The sequence below is a fragment of the Ilyonectria robusta genome (genome assembly GCF_021365365.1).
Source record: "Ilyonectria robusta strain PMI_751 chromosome Unknown BGZ61scaffold_33, whole genome shotgun sequence".
Lineage (NCBI taxonomy): Eukaryota > Fungi > Ascomycota > Sordariomycetes > Hypocreales > Nectriaceae > Ilyonectria > Ilyonectria robusta.
In genome coordinates, this window is record NW_025764467.1 from 239,900 (window position 1) to 263,796 (window position 23,897).

The following is a 23,897-nucleotide window of genomic DNA, read 5'->3' on the forward strand; positions in this document are numbered from 1 at the left end:
TTCGAGGGGATATGCTACTCATGTACTTATGCCCAAAGTGGGTTTTTTTCCAACCCGATGCACTGCGATTTTAGCACGTTGAGAGGAGTTGAGATCCTAATAATATTCTTATTATGGGATCGGGAAAGGAGATCGTGTGTCAATCTGGAGAAGGTCGAATGCATCGGCAAATGGTTTGGCGGCAGAAACGGTCAATAGCCAATATCAAACTCAATAGCCTCTTCTAAAAGGTTGTATAGAGAAGCGTCGCATAGGTGTCTTCGACAATCATTTTGCCCAAGTCGCACCCGACCCCATTCGTGCTCTTATGCAGTCACAGATATACGAAATATGTTGATACAAGTTTATATTCCCTACTTTGCTCCCTATACAAGCTACCCCATATGGCAGTGGCTTCTACATCTGATATCTGAGTTTCATCTTCTTGGCTTCGATCATTCCCTGTCAGTTATATTTGGCGTCTACTGATCCCAACGATTCACCGCCAATTTCCAGTGAAAACTTCATGACTGCAGACTCCAACGTCACAACCAAGTCGTATCCAAGTTCCGAGCTGTGAAAGATCAGTATCGCAACAAAAGTCAAGTGCTGCGGGTACTTACTACGGAATTCCATCTTTATCTGTCGGCTATGTTAACACGAGTCTCTTTGATTACAAAGCTTTGGATTCGACGGGTACCTATTCTTGACTTGAACTTCGATTGCGGGACGCTGGATAAGTCTGAAGTTAAGACGCAGTTGGCATTGAAGTGACGGCCTTTGTTTGGATGTCGAGGTGCCGTTCTAACCAACGTTTAGCAACATGAAGACACATGCATTGACTATGAGTATACTAAGGGAATTCTTACTTCTCGGCACATTCATAGAGGGTGTCAACAAATATGAGATCACTTGCGCCACAATCTATATCGAAATCTCTTGTGTAATGAAACTTGATTCTTTTATCGCGGAGCAGATCGTCTCCAATGTTGATATACCAAGTCATCTAAGCACCTTGGGGTTAGATCAAAGTTGATTCCATAGACACGAAACTTACGGTGACAGACCTAGCCCTTCCAGTACGGTCAATGATGATGGGCTGCCCAAGGTCTTGGATTGAGTCGTGAGGTGTCCGTACCCGGACTCCGTAATGCCGTGTGGAGGACGTGCTTGTCACGATGGCTTCACGGGGCACCCGTGAAAGGGCCGCTCCTCTTCAAATAGAAGCGATTAGCGCTATGTCATCCTGAATCTGGATCCGACCTACTTTGCAATAGCGGCCCAAGCATCAGGCGGCTGCAACACTTCAATGTCGGGATGCTCCTGTCGAACTCGCTCGACCAGATACTGATTGCCTCCGAACCCTCCAACAAGAAAGATGCCCTATAATTATGTGAGTAGCATACTATCTAGCGAGAAACAGAATTAAAACAAACCTTGATGATTTGGGCGTTTTGCTTCAATCTCACTCTTTGAACTTGGTCAGTGATGAGCCTAAGAATATCCGTAACAAGCGGATCAAAAATGGTCCTCAGGTGGTGTCTAATAGCCCCAATATCAGTCAGTGCGGTTTTGCGACAAGTTTGGTGTGGTGAGTCTTACCCAGTCATTGTCCAGGTGCTTGATTCAAGGCCGTTGTCAGTGTCGTCTTCCAATTTCGCAGTTGGGAAATTGACAAAGTATTCCTCGTCGGCTCCTCCTTGGAAACTCTTCTTGATCTCTCGATCAAATTGCTTATTTGCCAGGAAAAAGGCTTTGCTCTTCTTCAGCTCAGGCCACTGCTCATCCCCCACGAGATCATTCACCGCATCGGCAAATCGTTTGTTGAGGCCCAGAGAGCCGGCCATGCCACCTGATATGAGTTCAGCGATACAGTAACAGCACTAGGGTCCTAATTTCCATACCTGTGCCGGGGACGAGTTCTTTGACTTGAAGTCTTGGAAGCGCAGCCTCGACTTGGTAAGAGATCAAGTCGACGGTTCCACCACCAGCATCACAAACCACGAATGAGTCATTTCGTTCAAGCCTTCGGTCCATTTTCTTCGCAGTCCACAAGGCTGCCGCTTCTGGTTCCTTGATCAGATGAATAGGGCTGAGACCAGCAAGCTCAGCTGCCTATAGTTGGTGAATGTGAGATGTTATTTTTGACCACCGACGTTGAGATTGATTTACCTGTAACGTTGCATTTTTGGCAGCATCCGACCAAACCGCAGGAACTAGGGAGATAATTAACGTTGATACTGTTTGTCAAGCTCCACGGACATACCAGAAAGAACGTGTTCTTTATTACATCGGTCTACATAGTCTTTGGAGAACCTTTTCGAAATCTCTGACAAGCCGTGCTTGTAAATGGCACCAATGAAGTCGGCCGTGATTTGAACTGGAGACTTTGGTAGATTCTTGAGCTCCTTCTTGATGTTTACCGACCGGAGGTAGCTTGGTCGTTCTTGTGTGGGATCGAGTAAAAGCTTGACGCCAACGACACCATCACTTCGGTTGCTCACCGTGGCTCCCCAATCGAACTGTTCGGGGTCGTTCTTGTCATACCTGATCTGAGTAGGAATCTTGGGGGCGTCTAGGCTCTCCGCTCCTTTGAGTTGTGTGCAATTAGCCAATAAGACCGGGCTGAATGATGTGACTATGCGTACCGGGCCAGTTGTCTACCGAAATGGGAATGCAGTCACGGTCATTCGCGAAACAGTAGGCTATGCCAGAATACGTCGTCCCAAAATCCAAAGCAATAATGAGTTTGTCTTCGGATCCAGAAGAATCTTTTGTTTCCTCCAAATGCTTGCTCATTTCATGAGCCGACATGGCGACAGGTCAGAGGAGAGGCGGAGGCAATTAGGTAGGACGGTTTTTGAGACGAGCTGTTGATTGTGGGCGAGATTGAAGCGAGAGTTCAGTAAGTAGGGGCTTTGTCAATTTAAGACGCAATTTTAGACCAAGGCATTCTATCGGCCAACAACCATCGACCAACATCGAAGGGCCATCTCCTTGACAGCAGAAATGCTTGTGGGGCAGCTCAGGACTTCCCCACGTTCAAAAGATACCAGACTTTCTGTCGTCAGCTTCGCTAAAGATAAGGTATTCGCTAACTGATCAATGTACCGGCTCAAATCCGATTTGTCCACAGCCGCCCCACAAGCATTTCCGCTGTCAAGGAGATGGTCTCAGTCAGAGGTTGAAGGGGTCAGTGGGAGAAAGCCTGTGTCTCAGAGTACCTATTTTTATTAGCCTTTAGTGAGACGTAACAGGTGATGCAAGTTAGCGCCCAATCCACCGCATTGCAAGGGTACAACCAATAGAACACCTAATTTTGCCGCTCAAGGGTGGCGAGGGTATTAGGCCTGCCGCAATTGAGTACAAGATTGTGTGTTGATTAAATGCAGTCCAGTCGGAAGACCCGGCTTTTATGCAGGATACGCCTGATCCTGCCTTCGGACGGGTTGCCCAAAGGAAATCTCCCCCCATCTAGGTTGGTGCCGCAATTCCTTACAAGGTTAAAGCTCCCCTTGAAATAGTTTAGATGTCGGCTAACATCTCTAGCTGCATCTTGAGTGCATTATGTTCAAGCGAAGCTGTTCTATTGGATGCTTTCGCGCATCGGAGGTTCTATACTTAGACCAGGCGCTTAGATGACACCGAGGCTGAGTTCTGATAGCACATAGCAATGCCCCTCGATTGACGGGGCATAAACTGGGCGATGCTTTCGTACTTTGAAAAATTGTCAATGCCTCTTCATCAAGTCTCTTCCAATGTTTAAAGCGCTGACCGGAGGTTTACGCTCTAAGAAACCAACAATGACGACAACACCAGACTCCGACCATGACAAAAGGAATCGACAAAGCAGGGGAAATTCTGCTCAGGTAGAAGAGATCCAACAAGTTCCGGATCTTCAAAGGGATCTCGAGCTCCAATGCCAGCAATTGGCTGAACAAGTTGCCAATTTTCCCAGTGTGCTCCGGCACCATATGGCCAATATTGAAGTAAGTACATATCCAACCAATTCAGCCGGCGCAGTCGGTGACGAGTCTGAAACGGTCAATCTTTCAGGACAACCGGAAGAACTATCGCCATAATATCGATTCCCAAGTACGAAGACTTGAGTCCAAAGTTCAACGTAGAGAACTCTATGTACAGGAACTGGAACGTGAACTGCAAGCGTCCCAGGCCGAGATCAGTGTGTCCATCAACCAAGTAAAGCAAAATTTGGACCCTCTACTTGACTTGGTTGACGGGACCCCCTTGCTTTACTTGGTTTACTCGGTAGAGAGGCTTGCTTTGCTTGGTTGGTTGACGTTACTCGACTATTTTCCATTCCTTATGTGGCTCCGGTGGTAGATCTATGCTAACATACCGCTTCGAAGCAGGTGCTTTTGGCATTCAATCGCTGCTACAGTGTCCGAATTAAGCCGATTTCGTTCATCTGTGATAACCTTCTTTGTCTGTGAGAAAACGCGTTCACACTCGGCGCTCATTGCTGGGCAACTGAACAAGTCAAACGCCATCTTGGACAGGATGGGGTAGTCAGATGTATGGCGAACCCACCATTCCAGAGGATCCTCAACATCCAGATCAGCCTTATTAGTCCTGGCCATAAACTCATCCAGCTCAGATGTCAGTTTTGTCCGCTTCCCTCGTGTGGCTGACGCCGCAATGGCAGCAAGCCTCTGACGACGCTTACGAGCTTGCTGGAGTGGATCAAGCCTCGCCCCGTTATCAGCAATAGCCTCCTCCTCCTCCTCCTCCTCTTCCTCCTGCTGTCGTGCTCCTTCTATTAGGTCCACTTCCGCAGCTGCTTCCTCGTATTGTGCATAAGCCTCCCGCACCACTCTCTTCGCCCCGCTGATCCATTGCTTGTTGTGACTCCATTCAAGCTCGAAGTAGGTAAATTTGTTTGCCGGATGCAGGGCAACTGCACATCGGTATGCAGGCGTGGCATCTGTGAGGCCAAAATATTCTTCAAGCTTGATGCGAGCAGCATCAATAGCATGGGAATAGTATGTTGACACCACGTCAGGGTGATCATCTGCAAACTTCCCAGCCTCCTGGAGCTTCTTGAAAAGGACATCAAGCGACTCGATCGTCTCGTGGAGGGAGCCATGCGATCCTTCTAGGCCAGCTTTGTTTGCCCGGCCTTCCATGCGCTTTGTTAGGTCTTTGAAGGGCTTTAAGATATTGAGGAAGTGGCCCAGATCGGTCCAATCTTGTGGAGTAAGGATATCCTGTGAGATATCATATTCTCCGTTGGTATCGTTGTAGTTGAGGAAGAATAGATCAATGGCGTGGCGGAGTTTCAGAGCTCTTTCAATCATGGAATATACAGAGTTCCAGCGGATCCCGCCATCGACCAGGACTCTAGTGTAGAGGCTCTCGATGCTGCCTTCGTCGTACGCCTGCAGAACGTACTGTTTCAGTCTCTCTCGTCGCTGGTCGCTTCTGTTGATCCACGTACAGAAGTTGTGGAGCTTGCCGATAAAGCTTTGCTTCTTCCATATCTCAAACCGCTCGTCATCAGATGCGCCACGGAGCCGTTGCTCCAGCTTGCTAACGCCCTGCCCAAAGAGGAGAGCTTTGACGATGAGATTCAGCATATGGCCGACGCACCGAAGGCGACTCTGACGATTGATTGCAGGGTACTGCTTTGCTAGCTCCTGAATGCATGTGTCATTATTGCTAGCGTTGTCCATCATAAAGAAGCCAATGACTGGGGAGATATCGTAGAAATCGATGACTGTTGACAGCACCTTGGCAATATTCTCGCCGGAGTGAGGGCCTTTCAGAGGGGGAAGATCCAGAAGAGCTGTCTGTAGCTTATGTCCTTCATCCAAGAAGTGAGCAACAACAGCTAGATAGTTTGTCCCTTCTTCAGATGTCCACGCATCCGTCGAGACGTGAATCTTGCTTGTGGTGAGATGGAGCTTTTCTCTCAGCCAAACACGTCTCCCAGCATCACCAAACCATTTCTCTTTGACCCAGCTACTAAGAGCTGACGGGCTCTTGGGCAGAATCTTGTCGCTGTCTTCCAGATAGTTGGTAAAAATCTCATAGGTGCGTTGATGGGTTGCTTGACGGAAGGTGAGATCAAGATCAATCACCCAGTCGGTAAAATCGTCTTTAAATTGCAGGTCGTTGAACACCAAGCGCCGGCCTCCGAGGTATGATGTGAGATTTGTTGCGCCCTTGGCTATGCTGAAGGGGTTGCATTCTGCTGCCTTGTAGCCAAATTCTTCCAGCCTGTGCTGATGTTTCAGATGGTATATAATGCTGGTCGTGCTCTCACTGGCAAAGAGCGCAGTATTGTGATGGCCACTAACGTGGCAGTATTTGCAGAGCCAGTACTTATTGTCTCCGTCCGTTGTAAGCTGTGCGCCGTGTCTGTAGATTGCTGAGGGTTGGGATTTGGAGTTGATGGTGCGCTTATGAGGCTGACGATATCGGATGGATGGCACTGGCTTCCCATCGTAACGGATTTTGTCCCACTCGACAGGGAAATGGCATTGAGAAGCTTTTGGCACCTCTCTTTCGTGGGAAACGGTTGCGGGAGAAGCGCCATGAAGTGGCACACTGGTTGGAGTTGAGACCGAGCTAGGGGTACTGGACTGAGCAGAATCGATCGGCTCAGAGGGAGTCCTAGGGGGTGTAGCCTTTCCGAACCTTCCCCGAGGCTGAAACATTGGATATGAAGGCATTATTAACTTGGGATTTGGACTGTGCAGCAAAAGACATGGGACAAATTGATCGGGCTGCAGCCTCCTGTCGCGACCTCAAAAAAAAAAGGGGGGGTTTCGCAACGACCTTGCCTAAAACGGAAATGCAGTCGAGTAACCTCAAGTAAACCCGAGTAAGCGAAGGGGTCTTGCTTTGCTTGGTTGAAGACCGTCTTTACTTTACTTGGTTGTTACGTAATCAACCAATCCCAACCAACCAAGTCAAGTAACTTGGTTGTTGGACACACTGGCCGAGATCCAGAGCTTGCGAGCCAAAGAGCAGAGCCTACGAAAGCACGTTTTGCAAAACGGCTCATATTACGAGATTAGTCGTGGACAGGTAGTTGATGGATTTGTTAAGATCCGGCAAAATGCCCAGAGGCTTGCATCGAGCAAGTTGTTCCGGACAGATGGACAAGGAGAGGTTTTGAATCACGGCCTACTCAGCATGAGTACAGTCACGGACGACTTGTGGCAGAGATCCAACCGGTCAGGTCGGCTATTCCTCCTCAGAGCAATTATATTTCAGAGGTTGATTGATGAGGTATTCAAATGCCAATGCTTCGGCATTTCCGAGTCTGGGGCAGATCAAGGGCATGAAGAATCTGCTACCAAGGATCTAGATGCAGGGCTACGTCTGTTTGAGCATATCCTGAACGAGCGAAAAGGTAAGCACTTATCGTATCCACACAGTATCAATCACTGACAAGCTCAAGTTCCGAACGATGTCGTGTCACATTGGAGACTCTCGACGCTAAGAAGCATCGAAGCAGCAGGGCTGGCCGAGAAACCGTTCGGTGTGGCTCTTGCAGAGAGAATGTACAAAGATTTCTCAGGACTTATAAGGCGGGAAGCCACACCGCAGGAAACAACAAAATTGCGAAATGAGTTTGAAAAACTGTGCCATCAGGCATTCGATCTACAACTACTCATGCGCAAGTCTCAGGAAGACTACCTCGTTGATTACGTCCTTCCCGGAACATCGCTGGAAGGACTGGGTGACATTGCGGATAGCTATGGGGAGTTGGATGGCACGAGAGATGGTGGGACGAAGGTGGCTTTTACTATGTTTGGAGCTCTGGCCCTCAACTCGCGGTCTGGCGACGAGAAGCCACGGGTTTTGGAGAAGGCTCAAGTAATCGTGACGAGTGCCTGAAGCACAGTGCTGAAGAAGACGCGTTTGTGATAAGGAAGTTTCCAATATAGTTCGAATTCTTTATTTAATTTAACCTCTCCAAGTGTTGAGAATAAGGTACATAAACGCGATGCGAAATTGATAGCGCCATAGTAAAAGATCAACAAAATCTAAAAGAAAATCTCTTCTGTACTACTCTCTATCTATTGAACTACTTGTGTGGCGTCTTTTTTCCGTCAAAAAGCCGTTTTCTTTTTAGCCTGCAAATTTTTTATCCTATGTCGTCCTTTTTCATGTCAATCCTGTTCGGCCCCATTTTGCTCCTTGTACTTATTGCCGGGTGCCAATAGGAGCGGGCCATATCTGTACTTGTGCGTGATACATAGCGGAAAGGCATACGAAGGGTCGGGCAGGCAGGCAAAGATGCGAAACGTCTGATTCTTCATCGAGGGAAATGCGGCATCAGACGGCTCATCAGAAACGTCAAAACTGCGGTGGTGCGGGCGGCGACATAACTCGCCATGGACACGAGGAGACTTGATGCAAAACAGACTGAAGAAACGACTAACTAACCACATGTAGCGACCAAAACCAGGGATGCTAACACCAAACAGCCTCGAGTCACTCCGTGGGCGGCTGGGATGTGTGGCTCGCACAACGATCATCAAGACTTGGCACGTATTAGTGTGCACGAGTCGCTCGGAGCTGAACTGATCCTGGCTGCCTCGCTACCAATCAGCACGAAGCGTTGGGCATTGCAAGGATTGTGTCGACAAGGTAACAAGCGACCCACCTCCGTGTCTTGCACTGCAATTTTAACAGTTCGAGGGGAGTTGATAACACGCTACGTACCTATGGACAAACGCAATTCAAGATGTACAGATACAGTGGGCCATAGCTGGGATGGGTAGTTGGAATGCGTCGAAAAGAGAGCTTATATATGTTGATACGTCTGATTAGCTGCCAAGGGGACCGAGACTCGTGCCCTGATATAAATCATGGATGTCGACGATTGCCTTCCAAATTGGATGTGAATCAGGACGCCTTGATCCAATCCACCTACACCCACACTCACTGCACGCCATACACCCTGCACTGCAATTTTAGCCGTTTAACGGAAGTTGGAATGCCGGCCTCAACCCGGCAAGAGTTCCCTCTTTACTCGAAGGGGGCGCCACGTCATGCATTGCAATGTTAGCGATTTGAGAGGAGATGGGATACTAGCTCGTTTGTGGTACATTGTGTACAGTTCATTCATCGTCGGCCCTGGAGATGCATTGCAATCTTCTGTCTTCATGGGACAGTGGCTTTTATTTCCCCAAATATGAAAATACGGGATAGGTGGAAGCTAAGCCAGTTGTTTTGCCATTCATTACCTTGTGCAGTCATGTCCCTGACTGCCCGATAACTATCAATACCGCTGGCCCTTGTTTCACGCCACCAATTTTACTCTCTGGATTCCCCAAATCCCGCTTTTGCTGCTTGTTCCTTCTTGATCTGCTGCGATTTCATTTCCTAGTTAAAAAATTAGACATTCGGCTCCTGTTTTCGTTATTTGCATCACTTATCACAACACTGACCTGCTCGACGGTGCCAGCTATCATATACCGCGTGACAATGACCTTGTCTTTCTGTCGGAGTCGGATAGCCCGGGCAATTGCCTGGTTTTCTACGCTCGGGTTCCATTGCAGTTCCACAATGAAAATCCGATTTGCCGCAGTAAGATTCAATCTGTTCAGTTATAAGCACACTTTAGAGTTCAATCGGCTGTCCAGGGACTCTTGATGAGACGTACCCAAATGCGCCCGTACCCGTCGTCATCAACATGATGCGAGGACCGCCTTTCCGTGAAAATCGATCGAGAATTTGCTGTCTCTTAGACATGAGTAGTTCTCCATCTACTCGGAGAAACTCAATATTCTCTTTTTTGAGATATACTTCAACGAGATCCAAAGTTCGAGTCCAGCAAGAGAAGATGATACTGTAAAGATCATCGTTAGTATGTCCAATAAGAATCTGCACTTTCCATACCTTTTTGGTGTCCTGAAAGTGCCGTCTTCCTGTCTCACAGACTCGCCAAGAGTCTCCTTCACGTCGTTTACCAATGCTGTCATCTTGGTCGAATACCCTGTTTCGTTGAAATACGCGTCCTTTTGCCTATCGGTATCATCGACATCCTGCATGTCCACATCGTGACTCTCATTAGAACCGCCATTGTCAAGCCCGAAAGCATCCACGTCATGCATCAACACCTCATGGCTCTCATTGAAGCTGCCATTGCTAAACCTGGACATGGAATCATCTGGTGCTTTCCGAGAAAGGGCGCAGATCGGGCAGCGCCGCAGCGGCTCTGCCATGACCTGAGTGCTATCCGGGGTACCCGGGGTATCCAGGCAATCCCTACAGATGAAATGAGAGCACTTGTCGACAAAATCGCTACCTGTGTTCATGGTGTCGATGATGGGTCGCGGCTGGTCGCACCCGGAACATTTTCTTTCTGCGTTGAGACCAAGCTCCGTCAAGAATGCCTCTTTCTCATCAATCATATTGCGGTTCTTCCTCTTCCACGCGAATGACTTCTGGTGGGTCCCGTGATTGCAGAGGATACGAAGTTGAAGATGAGCCTGAAACAGACCAAATTTGCTCTTCATCATGTGATCCCCAACTTGTTGCCGAATGTACCGATTAAGAATTTCCATCGTTTTGTTGTACCGAGCTCTCTCGTCGTCACGTAGGTATAGCTTTCGAATACGCTCTGACTGACCAGGCAGAGAAAGGATGTCCTTTGACCGCCTCAGAACCAGTGAGTCGTACAGCATTACAAGCCTATCTTTCGCGATGGGGTCGTTTTGCTCAAATGGGAGAACGAGATACGCACGAAATCGGGCCATGCTCTGGAATGGTTCGGCCTTGAGAAATACAAATAGGGCGCCGATGTCTTCAAGTTTGTTCTGAATAGGTGTTCCAGTGAGACACCATCGCGATCTAGCTTCGAGGGCCGCGCAGGAACGATGGAAAGTAGTCGACGGACGACGAATATTGTGAGCTAAAATTATTGTTAGCTTCAGAAAAATGGTATTTGCCTTTGGGACAAGACATGCCTTCATCCAACACAACCCGAAACCAACCTATGCGATGGAGAGGACTTTGGCGGCTATTCTTGTTGCTATGATCCGTAGCTAGGGTCTTGTAAGTTGTCAACACAATGTCTGCGCTAGCGAGATTCTTGGTGTCTCGTTCTCTGGTTCCCCCGTGGTATTTGGTAACCTTTACAGCATCGCCAAGATGACTGCAAATAATCTCAATTAGCTTGAGCCAGTTACTCAAAGTGTCTCAAGACTCACAGTTTAATCTCGGCAATCCAACTGTTGATCAGCACTGTATTTATTAGTGATACTGCCAGGGCTACCGGGTGCTTTGTTGCTCACATGCAGAAGGAACGACGACGAGCGTGCAGTGAGTGTGATGGCGGATCTCAGAATGAGAGAGAACCTCGTTGGTGCGACTCTCTGCCCACTGATGGCCATGCTCAATCGTATTGATCACGAGTGCAAGGATGGACAGGGTTTTTCCCATACCCATCTCATCAGCCAGGACTCCACCACCCTTCTCGTCGGGGCGAATGATGCATCGAGTTTTTGTAATTCGATGAACAAACCTGAGAGTATTAGTCAAGTACATAATAAGTCGACCAAATGAGTGGTACATTTCCCTATCATCGACAATGGCTGGTTTCCAGAGTCGGAAATCTTCTCGAACGTTGCCGGATTCTCGTTCCAACATGAACGCCAACGCCTTTTCTTGATGCCTTCAAATGGTTAGTACAACTATCGTTACCATACATTAATCTCACATCACATACTCGAGTAGAAGCGTGAGTAGGCGGCGATCTCCTGTGACGCGTTCCAGGCCGTCGGCCCTGTGTGTGGAATTGTTGATCTCCGAGACAATTTGCAACACGTTGACTTCGGTGCGGCTTGCTGAAGTTCTCATCTCGTTGCTGAGTTCTTCGAATTGCATTGAACCTTCTAGCTCGGGGAATCGAATGACATGTGGGTTTTCATACGGATATTGGTTTTTGTAGTAGTCCGGCCGTTGAAACCAAAGTTTATCCTCAGTCAATTTGTCTCCAACTTTGGTAGCTTGATCAGATGGGCCGTAGATGTTGATGTCTACCTGAACAATAGCTTCGCCAGATTTATCAATCTTGCTGATTTTTCCACGCACACCCTGGGACAGTACAACGGCTTCGAACTGCAGAGAATCCCAACGCAGAAGAGGAGTGAGTGCTTTTGTCAGCTTGTCTCTCAGGTGTCCAAATGGGGTATTATTTGGAAGCAGAAGAAGGATGTGATCTGATTGTGGCTCGAGTGAAAATGTTTGAATGCCACTTCTGGGGGATTCCTCGGACGGGTTGAGTTGCGTCAGCAGATTTGTCATGTCTCCAATAAGTTTCACGTCTTGGCCATGAATCTAGTGATTTAGCAGGGTTAACGACTGCTCGAGAGGGGCCATTGATGCCATACCATGCCATAGCAAACTTGCTGGTCGGAGACAACCATGTCGTCCGGGGTGGAGGTGACAGTAGATTCTGGAAGACAGGATGTATCGGACGTATACGAGTTCTCGTAGGATGCAGGAATTTGTTGATCGTCCCAGCTACCTGACAGACCTTCTGGCTCAATTGCATTTTCTGCAATTCTGAGGGCCCAATCCTGGACCCCATGTTGGATCTCATTCACAGCGCTCTCGAGAACTCCGCGTGTATCAGGATAGCCGTCAACTGAGAGGTTACCGATATTAATTTCTGGCATTAACTCTCCCAACCAATCGGGGGGTATTTGGTCTTCAAACTCCAGTGGAGAACTAAATAGAAGCTGTCAATGGACATGATTCCCGATAATGCGATCACACAGCTCTGGCAGCATTACCTATGAACCTGATCCAGGAACTGGTAGTCGCCATGGTCGACGGGGTTCGCGGAGCCATCTTCTGGATTCAGTAACGTGGAGAGAGACATGGTGTGAGCAGATGAGGCGTTTTCATTATCGTGATTTGTCGGACTGCATCAGATTCTAGGCCAATGTAGCTGAGCAAGCGCGTCCTGGAAGTGTTGGCAGACACGATATACGTGGTTGAAACAGATTCATCCTGCGGGAACGCGTCGTGAGCGAACCTTGCAAACTGCCTTGCGGCTCTGAATGCCACCTCCTCATTCAACAATGCGTTATCAGTGCTGCCTAGAATACGGCGGTCTGCCTCTCTTCTCCACTCTCATCTGCACTTTGATTTGAGGCCTCCTGGGGAAAAACAAGGCGAAATACCACCCTCAGCCCGCATAACAGCCGGTGTGTTGGTTGCCTCGCTGGCTGCCTCATGCGTAGACTGATTTCTGTGCCCAAATTGTCCAATGATATAGTTGCAGTATGCTGTGTAACGACTCCAAGCCCGTCTCAGGTGGCGGTGTGTAATTAACGCATACGCCAAGCTCCGAGTGAGGCTTGCGGACGACACAAGGCAATTGTTCGCAATTGAACTCTCTGGGCTGTGATTGGGTGCCTGATATGTTGATTGAAACATCAGCTCTTTTTCCACCCGCTAGACATGCAGTAATGGGAGATGTGCAAAAGTATTGAGGCGCAGCACGTACTAATCAAACGGCAGAGAAATTTCAGGTACTCTGTAATCCCCTGCACTGCTTTTCCTAGCGGCCCTTTGTCATTTATTTCCACGCATAATTAGACATTTCAATCAGCTTCGAATGTTTTACACTAACGGCACATCATGGATTCTCCTGAAGCCATCTTCACCGACGCCTTAGCCAAGTTCAACGCCCAGCTAAAAGACCGGCAAATTACTCGGTTCAAAGCAACCACGCTGCAGCATGTCCAAACCCAGGTCATCACCATCCAACGTGATCAGGAAAAGGCCAAGGCCATGATGAATTTTACCAGGTTCAAGTTGTTCATGGACGCCTTTCAACAGTTTGAAGATGTCTCCAAGGCGCTGGAACTTGGGATCCCCGACTTGTCGGGCTACATATGGGGTCCAACATGTTACATTCTAAACGTATGTCTACCAAAAATCCATCAGTCACTTCTCTGACACTTCGCCAGGCCGCGAAAGAAGACACGAAAGCCTTGGATTGCATCTTGGAATCATACTCCAACTTTGGCCAACACTTGCCTCTGATTGCGGTGTACAGGTCTCAGCTACGACAACAGCCAGAGACGCGGATATGTCTTGCCTGGATGTACTCTGATCTGTTGCAGTTCAATGCAAGCATTATTAAGCTCTTTCAGATCCGCAGCAAGTCTACCATGCTTCCCAGTGACGACCTATATCCTCACAGTGCATTATTAACAATTCAATCCTAGGCTGGAGAAAGACCTTTGCCGCAAGTTGGAAAGATTATGACGGCCCTTTCCAGACCCTCCTGCGTGCTTTCGATAGCCATGGGAGCTTTTTGAAGCGCTCTTTGGACAATCAACAACACCAGAGCGTCCAAGGTACACATCAAGTGCTTAACGACCACATCCTGCAATACCAGTGGGACCGCAACTACGCTCGGCGACAGGCCGAAGAAGCTGAGGTTGCTCGGAAGCACAAACAATGCCTGGACGTAATCCACTGGCTGCATAGTCCAGGCATGGAGGAGCCAGAAATCCAGTATCAGAATGAGTTTCTAAAAATCAGGTCGGAATACCCCGACACCGGGAAATGGATACTGCGGGAGGACAAAGTCCAAGACTGGATTGAAGCAGACATTCCAGATCATTCTCTTCTGTGGATCCATGGGAAAAAGGGTGCAGGTATGTGTGATATCTTTCTCGCGACAGGACACCAACTCATTTCATGCAGGTAAAACGATACTGGCCTCCCTCATCATCGATCATCTCCAAAAAGAGCGGACAGAGTCCACGATAAGTTATTTCTACTGTCGCGAAAAGGACGAAGGTCTGGGAGAGCCTCGATTTCTAGCCATCATGAAGAGTCTCCTCAGACAGCTCGTCAGCCAAAACGAAGATCTCCTTCCAACACTCCATGACAAGAGAATGAGGGGCCAAGAGATCCTGAACGACGAATCCACCGCCAAGACGCTCCTGGAATTGTTTTGCGAAGTTGACATGTCCCAGTTCATTGTTATCGACGGCTTGGATGAAATCAGCGATGTCCACAAAGGAAGCGTCGTGCAGCTGTTTGACTCTATTGTGGAGAAGAGCAACGAGCACCACCCAGGAAAAATTCGAATTCTGATTTTGAGTACCGAATTACCGCTTATTCGAAAGCGTATGGAGTCAAACGACAGGATAGGGGAATTTGCTCTGAATCCCAGTAGCACTCTCAAGGACATTGAGTCTTACGTGGCTAAGCAAGCTGAGAAGTTGGAGGAGGAGTTCTCACTCGGCAGTCATAATTTGAAACTCATCGAATCATTGATTTGTCGTAACTCGGATGGTAATGGATTTCCTTGACTCGCCCTTCTATCATCGATGACCTGAGCGCTAATATAATCATGAGGCATGTTCTTGTATGCATTTTTAGTTATCGAGAACCTCCTGGAGCAGCCCAACGCCAGATATGTCCTGATGGAGTTGCAAGAGAGTAACTTTCCTAAGACACTAGGACAAGCGTGAGTAGTCACTCCCACAAGCTGATCTTCAGCACCCTTCAATCTGAATCGCCGCACTCGATCTCCTCGATTTTTCTTACTTCAGTCTTTACTATGCCATGATCCGGAACTAATATGTTTACAGGTATTCTAGGATCATCGAGCGGCTTCGCAGTACCCACCATGAAAATACCTGGAAGGAGTCCAAGAAGATTTTCGGTTGGCTAGCGCATGCTAAACGTCCGCTCCAGTGGCATGAACTTCAGGCTGCTCTCTCAATCAGCATCGACGAGCAAGGTTATGTTCGACCGCAAGATCATATGACTACGCTACGTAAAGACATTCGAGTCATGTGCGGCTCATTAGTACACGTGATAGGAGGAAACAGCATTGATTTCGTCCATCAGACAGCCAAAGAGTTCGTGCAACTCAAAATATGGAGTATGATTATGATCGCTAACTACCACTCTTTAGGTTCATCATGCAGGAAGAGAAGCTGGATGCTAGCACCCTTGAGTGTGATTTGACCCTCCTCTGTTTGGGATACCTATCACATACTTGCTTTAAACCAGACTTGAAAGCCGAAGATAGAGAGAGGTATGCAAGGAAGGGATACTATGCCTTTCAGGACTACGCCATGTCCAAATGGGATTCACATCTGAACGCCATGATAGGAAAGTCCTCCAACCTCTTCCAAGGCCAGGATGATGGGCAAGAGATTGGATTGAAAGTATCCAATGTTCTTCGTGTTTTCTGTTGCGCCTATGAGAAGAGTTGGGAACTTGTCAATGCAGGCCAGGAAAACAACGCAAGAGAGGCTGCCATTGAAGCGACAAAACACTGCGAGCCATTTCAGCACCGGGCGTTTCATGCCCATCTACTGAAAATATGGACGCATGCGGTAAAGCATCACAAGCAACCCTTCAAGGAACGAAACAAGATCAGCATCAACGAACTTGGAGAAGCTCTGAAGAAGAGTCGGGAGACGCTTGAGGGACTTGCCGAGGGGTTAGACGACGATGATGAACTGGCCAAGTCTCTCCGGAAATTCTATGGAAGCAATTTCTACAAGTGCACTGGAATAACTTGCCCTTGCTTCTACGAAGGTGTCGCCAGCAAGGAAGATCTCGAAAAGCACTTGAATCGTCACGACAGGCCATTTCCCTGCACAACCCCCAACTGCTCCCTAGTTCCATTTGGCTTCCCTACCAACAAGGATCGCGACAAGCACGAGCGCACATATCACCCCGAAACGTCTGACCAGCCAAGCGAGTTTGTGGTGCTTGGTAGTAGAGCTACTGCGGCGGCGAAATATGAATGCCGCCTCTGCCAGAGAAGCTACACGAGACAGGCGAATCTAACTGCACATTTGGACGGCGCACATTTTGGTCGACGGCCGTTTGCATGTGGGACTTGCGGGAGAGAATTTACGCGGAGAAGCGATCGAACGAGACACGAGAGGATACACGTTCGAATGGCACGAGTTAGTTCGTAGTAAAAGAGGAAGATTACTTATGGATGTGGTAGTAAGTTGGGATATACCCGGTAAATAATTCTAAGGATACGATTACTTCAGTATAGTGTCAAGACATAAGGCTATGGTTGGCGACTACTATTTTAATTGAATTCGTTTGCCATTGAATATTATCCCTTCACATAACCTGAAACACTGTATCAAGAGGTTAGGGTGCCCTAGTACACACATACCCAGAGGGGGGACTAGAAGCTCAGCAGTAAAAAAAACACCAACAATAGTATCAACAATACAGACCATATACCCAGTCCATTCAAAGGTCAACAGTATACTCAAACAGGAAACACTGTATATTCCCCTACAGAGAGCTATTAACGTATACACATTCTCTCATGTATGATTCCAATATTACAACAGCGATTCCTGGGAATCCTACTAGATTGACCCCTAAACTCTTGCGCAAGAGCTATTACCCCAACTCATAGAAGTTATGAGTCTGATACTCTTGGTTTATACCTGTCCTTGACTTATCATCTTGTACCGGCTGAAATCCAGATGAGCCCCTGAAAGGCGCAACAGTAAGCACAGTGCTTTGAGACAAGTCAACAATGTCCTGTCCAGGCAGGGCCATGGGCGCGGAAAAGCCGAGAAGTTTAGTAGCCCGGGCCCTACACAGTTTACATACAATGACGCCTCCGAATGTCATGTACGAATTGATGCATGTTGAGCAAAAGCTGTGATTGCAAGGTCTCAGGCTATGAGGAATTAGTAAATGGCGGGATTAAGACCTGGCGCAGGCGATACTCACATAGAGTCACATAAATTCTTTCCACAACTCGTGCATGCAATCTTCATGCCCTGGGTGACATTGCTTCCAAAGCGAATAGGGCTCGAAGCATCAATATCGCCAACACTCTTGAGGTTGAATAGATTGTCAGCACCGTCCGTCTTGGCACCCTCTCCCCAAGCCGCATAAAAGGGGAACCCGTGGCTTTTGTACATGTCCGGGGTGATTGGAGTGGGCGGCGTAAGCATTCCTGTCAAAACCTCGAATGCAACAGAGTTGAGAATCTGGATACTCAGCAGGGTTGAGCGGGAGTTGGACCATCGAATTGTTGGGAACCGATCTGCAAAAATGTGCTGGCGAATACGTGCGCCGGCGGCAATACCCATAGCCCATCCTACATCTCTAATAACAATGTCAGTTAGTCCGTAGTGAAGGCAGGCCAGGGCAATCTTACTCTTTGGGTTCATCTTGGCGCGGTGAGGGAATGTAACTGGGTGGTCTTGCGACTGAACCTGGCTGCTGGGCATATACAGGTTGTTGTGAATAAGGTGATGTTGGTGGAGGCGATGATGGAGCAGTGCTGACACCATGAGACAGGCTATATTGATCGGATGGACTTTCCGGAGAATTAATCGACTGGTAAGATGGCATCGCTGAATCTGCCACCGATTGGTACGATGGCATCGCTGAATCCGCTACCGACTGGTAAGGGGATGGCGAGTAATCTGACCTTCCAGAAGCGAGAGCACCTGGACCTGGGGAGGCTTGGCTAGTGGAGCCTGGAGATGCAGAGTATCGGTGGGAAATAGAAGCATAGGCCAGAGGATCGTAGGGTCTAGGAGCATAGGACTCAGAAGCTTGTGACTGAGGAGCATAGGGCCGAGGAGCGCTGGATTGAGGAGACTGCAAGGCGGTAGGCCGAGAGGATTGCGCTGGGATAGGCGTAGAAGAGTACCTTGAGTCTCCATAGTCTTGCGTAGGAGCAGAGCTATAACTGGACTGTGGTGCTGATTGCTGCCATGCAGTCGAAGGCTCGGGTGGACTAGCATCTGACGACCGGCCTGGATACACTGGAGATTGAGCTGGTGGTGCAGAGTCTGGTGACACCGGTCCGCCATACTGCGATGTTGGACGGGCAGACAGTCGCATTGGTATACCCGGCGCAGCTGGTGACGTGGAGCTTTGTCCATAATATCGAGGAGGTGAAGGCGGCGGCATTGTATATGCCGGTGCTGCAGCAGAAGCCTGTTGAGCCTGTTGGTACTGCGGGCTTTGTGGCGAGGATGTATCCAGCTCCTGTATACGGCCTTGGTGTGGTGACTGTTGAGTCTGCATTTGTTGAGTCTGAATTTGTTGCGTGTGTATTGGGTGCATTTGCGGTAGCATTGGCGATGCTCCTTGGGTCGAGTACGGACGATAAGGACTGTATATGTCACTCTTCCGTGGCCGCACGCAAAGCATGTCCCCGTCTTGTACTCCCTGCTGTTGTATGGAATGCCGGCGGCCATCAACAAGCAGCCTGCCATCGTCGATACTGCCAAGAAAGATATCGCAAGCAGACAGTTCTTGGCCTAGGATTTCGAAGCCAGCGTTCTTGCGCTCCTCCCAGCAATCCATGAGATCCCACCACGGCGACCATTGTACCTTTTCCTCACTGATACAACCAGAATCCAGCCAAGTGATGGTCAATTCCAGTTGGTACAGCGCAACCATGTTCACATTCGCTCCGGGGCGCCACGGGACGAAGCCGGGGAGGTGATCGGGCTGCTGGCCAAAGAGGGCGTAGCCGTTGCTAGTATCCCCCAGTTGCTGGAGATAGAGGTGCCTCATGTGGAGATACTTGGCCTCGTCGCGATTGTCTGGCAAGTCCACTGGCAGCCCGGCAGACTTCCACCCCGGTGCGGCAAAGCGAAGATCAAAGACGTCGGCGTTGGCATGTGCTGGGGTGCTCTCCGGGTGCAGCTGTGATCCTTCATCTCCCATGCTGAACATCTGCCACAAGTCTCCTGGTGTAATCTCGATTTGCAGTCCGCCGGTTGTTTCTTTTCCAGTCACTTGCTTCTCCACGGAGTACCCAGAGCCAAGAGGCATGGCAATAAACTGCTTCACGACGTCGTCTCCAACCGAGACCCCGTCGATTCGAACCTGAGGAGGGACCAAGATGTAGTCCTGCTTGTTTTGCGGGCGCCGCGAATTCCACAACATGCCAGATAGGGCATTCACACCGCCTACGAACAGGCGGAGGGCAAAAATGTCGTTTACTGCGTTGAACGTGATGAACATTGCCTCGCGTTGATACAGGGGAAAGAATATTCCTCCCTTTTTAGCCATGTCAACGAGACTTTGGTTCCGACTTTCCATCAGCTTTTTTTGGATTGCTGTGGTGTTGTAGACTGGAATGATGCCGAGGCCGCTGGGATGGTGGTGAATGTCTATTCCCTCAGGAAGTCGAAGAGTGCGGTTGAAGTCGATTTCGATGGATGCTGGAAATGACTCGGCTTTCAACATACCCCCAGAGCAACTAAGGTGGAGTCGTCTCAAGTTGGTGACAAATGCTCCAAAGCTTTCATGTCTGTTGATGAGAAGGCCCCGGGTTGGGTCGTAAGAAGACGGCCCGTCAACAACTGGGACGTGATAGCCAGAGCGAAGGCCGTGTTTCCCGTTCCAAAATGGATCACTCTGCGCATTCCTTGCGAAGACCAGCGGTTGGAAGTCTTACAATGCACTTGAGTCAGTGACGTCTGATGGTTTTAAGTTACATTGAGACGTAGAACTCACCATTCTCCTCCAGGACTTGGTTAACCTGTGCCAAGGTCATATACCAAGGTCCGGAGATGACGACAGTAAACCGCCTATACTGCCTATCGAGCTGTTTGACCTTGTGGATTGTAACTGAAATGCTCTCATGGGCAGGGAACCCTGGTTGTGCCAAAGATAAGGACGTCAATAACCACTACACAAACATGAGGAATCTCTCACCTTTTATCGCGAGACATTCCACCTCATCGACCGGGTTAGCCGCGATCTCAACGACTCCATGTTGCTGGGGATCCGGCGCGAAACTTGACATGAAAGACTCAAACCCAGAGAAGCCAGTGATTGGTGCTCCAGCATCTAGATTCGACGGGCCTGGTGGTGGTGGTGGGTATGGTAAGTACGGATTCGGAGGGGCCGGATTTGGTGGATGTAGTGGATTAGGATTGTAGGAATACGGATCAACCACATGTTTAGAACTCTGTCTGGAGAGCCTGGGATCCGGGACATTAGGCGGTTCTTTTCCACTCCCTCCGTCCTTCAGCTTCCTAAGGAATTTTCTCATGCTGGCGGTCGCAAGGTAGCGTAAGGCGATGGGAGAGCAGTGTGGGTCGTTTGCTCAATGAGCCTACACAGGATAGATAACAATTGCGCGCATCACGATGCTAATATGTGTGGTGAAAAGAATAAAATGAACCCGAGCTGTTCAATATGCGAGAGGGGAAGGGCTGAATTTGCGGCTGAAGTAGTCACGAGAAATCTAGACCCGAGTCTTAAGACAATGGACTAACCCAAAAGACAAGCCACTTGTTGCCACCTTCACCAACTTACCCTATACCTACGTATGACAAGACGGAAGCTACCGTAGATACTGAACTCTCACAAAAGCGTCCAAAAGCAGCTGGTCTCATTCGTCGCCCTATGTTTTTATGAGGGGCGCTACTTGTTCGACATCACTGAGTTTCTACGGTATGTTGACGTCCCGAACATGATAAAGAGGGAAACAAACGGTACGGAGTACCACTGTGGCAAGCCCACCAGCGCCTCGACTTTGTGAGATCTACGAGCCATCCACATTCATTTACCATATTGTACAGTCTCATACTGACTCCTGGCCCTAATCTGCGGGCCGTATTTGAATAGTACCCACGGGACTGGTAATAGAGCCAATGCAATAAATCCGAGAAGACTACTTGCCCAGTCGATACCCAACGTTTTGTACACTTCTGAATCAGTTTTTCACGATATAGAAACGATTAGAAGGACCGGAGCTTACTGGGAAGTGCGAATAATGGGAAGGCTGCTGCAAATCCATACCTAGCTAGCGTGTTCGCGCTGATTGCACTCGCCACCAGAGATCCAGGATATGTCTCTGAGATGTAAACGATCGCGCTCACATATATGCAGAGGTTGCCCCAGGAGAAGAGGACAACGGAAGCCGCAGGGCTGCTCCAGGAGATTTCCTCCCGAGCTGTCCACCCAAACCAGAACAGGGCCACAGGTGGGCCGAAGCTTCCAATCATGGCAGAATAGAGCCGATGCTCTGGGGGAGTTTTGTTTAGTGCGTACCGGGCGGCTTGCTTGCGATAAATGAGTAAATCGCAAAGGATGATAGTGAAAAGTCCCAGGCAACATCCGATGATGATAGAGGCAAACACCAAACCTGATTGCTCAATGTCGAAGCGGTAGACCATTCCAAAGGTATAGGGAACTGCGGCAAAGAAGCTGAAGAGTGTTCCAAATTCAGCGGAAACATAGAGACAGAGGAACAAAACGATCGGTTCCACTACCAACATCCGGAGAGGTCGAACAACGGAAACAAATACCAACTCTTTGACTCGAGTTTTGCAGCGGGGCGAATGATCAATCCTGCCGCCTCTCTGTTTGACTATGCGACGCGTGATGGCAGGGCGGAAGGTTTCCTCGGTGAGCGCAACCGTGACCATGCAGAAGACGGAAAGGAGAGCGAGTGCCCACTGGGTCGAACGCCAACCGTGTCGATTCACAAGAATAGACCCTATCACAGGACTAACAACAGAGATAATTAGACCAACAGCAAGCTCAGTTCATCCGGAGGCGTAACTTACCCTAATCCGGGCCCCAAAAAAGGCATCAAAATAAAGACTGCAGAGACTGTCCCTCGTCTTTTTGGCCTGAAGGTCTCTGTGAGTGATCCAGACGCGACAGCTAGCACCGGGCCCCAACAGAGACCCGACATGAAGCGGCAGAAGCAGAGCACTCCAAATCTACGTGAAAATCCAGCCCCGACTGCGAATACGGCACCCAAGGGCATGCTTCCAGCATAGATGGGATAACGGCCGATGGTCTCAGACAAAGGACCGCCTAAGACGGGGCCAAGGCCTAATCCAAGCACATACAATGTGAGGGGAAGAAGGGCCGCAGTGCTGCTGACGCTGAACTCTTGCATCAAGTCGGAATGAGCAGAACTCATTATCGAAGTGCCGATACTTCTGTACCTTTCACGTTAATCCCTGTGAGTGAAAACAAGTAGGGCTGACATACGCTTGTAGGGCTGTTGACGAAAGCATCACGACTTGCAAGGTCTTCTTCCAGGCCGACCAGTTTTGGGGGTTTTCTGGTTTGTTTTCCCAATCGACGTCTTCTGTTGTTTGAGCACCATCCGGAGTGATTATTTGTGGTTGTGCCAGCTCGATATCAGTGACAGTGTCATCGTCGCTTGATTCCGGTGCGAGCCGATCGAGTCCGCGGATTGTTTCGGTCGCAGAAACACTTTTGACTTCCCCGGTAGACGTCATTGAGCCGGAAGCGTGGTGGTAGTGTAGACAGGCTTAATTGATGGCACTGGGAAGACGTTGAGGCTGTTCATTGTAGCACTTATATGAGGAATATTTGCTCCAGGTCTCTTGCCAAACAGATCTCCCAAAGTCGCAATGTGAAGATTCTTCACGATGACTGACTCACCAGTAGACACTGGATATCAGACAGATGTCGCCTGTATACTTCGGGATTGCACTGCCGAGCCTAGATAACGCGTATGTTGGCCGTATTAGGCGTAGTTGTATCTTGTTGGTTAATGGGTAATGTATTCAGGCTCGTTGAACTCTCTGCTGTCCGATCTTCGGAGATGCCGCCTCTAGGTCTTTTGTGTGCCAACGCATAATGCAGGCATTGTCAGGGAAACATGACTCACGATGTTCGCTAGGTAAGATACGATCAAGATATCAAGACTGACTTGACTCGATGCGCCGACGGACTAGGATCAAAGGTGCTAGGATGAATGTCGGTGGTCATTCAAAATGGCAAATTTAGCTTGATTTGGGACCGAGCAATGAAAGACAGTGACTTCTAACGTTTCCATTGATAGACCGTGGTTGAAACTGTGAACACACATGGTGGAATTTGGCAGTAACAAATTTATTCATTGCGGTGGCATAGCTAAAGCCCCAAATCAAATTCAAGCG

At 48.9% G+C, this 23,897-nt stretch overlaps 7 protein-coding genes across 7 annotated transcripts; 3 read left to right on the forward strand and 4 right to left on the reverse strand.

The window, feature by feature from the left end:
- Window positions 1-331: 331 nt before the first annotated feature.
- BGZ61DRAFT_431957 (uncharacterized protein) lies at window positions 332-2,913 on the reverse strand. The gene is made up of 12 exons (XM_046243869.1): window positions 2,628-2,913; window positions 2,246-2,569; window positions 2,152-2,195; window positions 1,884-2,094; window positions 1,582-1,831; window positions 1,416-1,521; window positions 1,247-1,362; window positions 1,037-1,193; window positions 849-985; window positions 680-783; window positions 603-621; window positions 332-553 (listed from the first exon to the last, which is right to left on the reverse strand). The coding sequence occupies exons 1-12, from the start codon at window positions 2,791-2,793 to the stop codon at window positions 445-447; spliced, it is 1,743 nt and encodes a 580-aa protein (XP_046096717.1). The 5' UTR covers window positions 2,794-2,913; the 3' UTR covers window positions 332-444.
- A 657-nt stretch (window positions 2,914-3,570) lies between these two features.
- BGZ61DRAFT_402194 (uncharacterized protein) lies at window positions 3,571-4,166 on the forward strand (the record flags this gene model as incomplete). The annotated part of the gene is made up of 2 exons (XM_046243081.1): window positions 3,571-3,968; window positions 4,036-4,166. Coding segments are annotated over exons 1-2 (360 nt in total), but the record flags the coding sequence as incomplete, so codon positions are not given.
- Window positions 4,167-6,945: 2,779 nt separating this feature from the next.
- On the forward strand, window positions 6,946-7,848 carry BGZ61DRAFT_367800 (uncharacterized protein; the record flags this gene model as incomplete). Its single annotated transcript, XM_046241826.1, has 2 exons — window positions 6,946-7,360; window positions 7,409-7,848. Coding segments are annotated over 2 exons (855 nt in total), but the record flags the coding sequence as incomplete, so codon positions are not given.
- Window positions 7,849-9,146: 1,298 nt separating this feature from the next.
- On the reverse strand, window positions 9,147-12,267 carry BGZ61DRAFT_510164 (SNF2 family N-terminal domain-containing protein; the record flags this gene model as incomplete). Its single annotated transcript, XM_046252049.1, has 9 exons — window positions 9,147-9,342; window positions 9,408-9,558; window positions 9,623-9,808; window positions 9,859-10,177; window positions 10,208-10,873; window positions 10,929-11,116; window positions 11,172-11,205; window positions 11,256-11,635; window positions 11,690-12,267. 9 exons carry the CDS (start codon window positions 12,265-12,267, stop codon window positions 9,274-9,276), a joined length of 2,571 nt encoding a protein of 856 aa, XP_046096720.1. The 3' UTR covers window positions 9,147-9,273.
- Window positions 12,268-13,665: 1,398 nt separating this feature from the next.
- On the forward strand, window positions 13,666-17,002 carry BGZ61DRAFT_402202 (uncharacterized protein). The gene is made up of 7 exons (XM_046243082.1): window positions 13,666-13,896; window positions 14,040-14,157; window positions 14,205-14,639; window positions 14,734-15,285; window positions 15,349-15,460; window positions 15,585-15,880; window positions 16,021-17,002. The coding sequence occupies exons 1-7, from the start codon at window positions 13,765-13,767 to the stop codon at window positions 16,932-16,934; spliced, it is 2,559 nt and encodes an 852-aa protein (XP_046096721.1). The 5' UTR covers window positions 13,666-13,764; the 3' UTR covers window positions 16,935-17,002.
- Window positions 17,003-17,122: 120 nt separating this feature from the next.
- On the reverse strand, window positions 17,123-19,556 carry BGZ61DRAFT_462808 (uncharacterized protein). The gene is made up of 3 exons (XM_046247346.1): window positions 18,155-19,556; window positions 17,722-18,102; window positions 17,123-17,668 (listed from the first exon to the last, which is right to left on the reverse strand). Exons 1-3 carry the CDS (start codon window positions 19,528-19,530, stop codon window positions 17,383-17,385), a joined length of 2,043 nt encoding a protein of 680 aa, XP_046096722.1. The 5' UTR covers window positions 19,531-19,556; the 3' UTR covers window positions 17,123-17,382.
- A 1,975-nt stretch (window positions 19,557-21,531) lies between these two features.
- BGZ61DRAFT_368080 (major facilitator superfamily domain-containing protein) lies at window positions 21,532-23,231 on the reverse strand (the record flags this gene model as incomplete). The annotated part of the gene is made up of 4 exons (XM_046241859.1): window positions 21,532-21,677; window positions 21,731-22,482; window positions 22,542-22,925; window positions 22,978-23,231. The coding sequence occupies 4 exons, from the start codon at window positions 23,229-23,231 to the stop codon at window positions 21,532-21,534; spliced, it is 1,536 nt and encodes a 511-aa protein (XP_046096723.1).
- Between the last annotated feature and the right edge of the window lie 666 nt (window positions 23,232-23,897).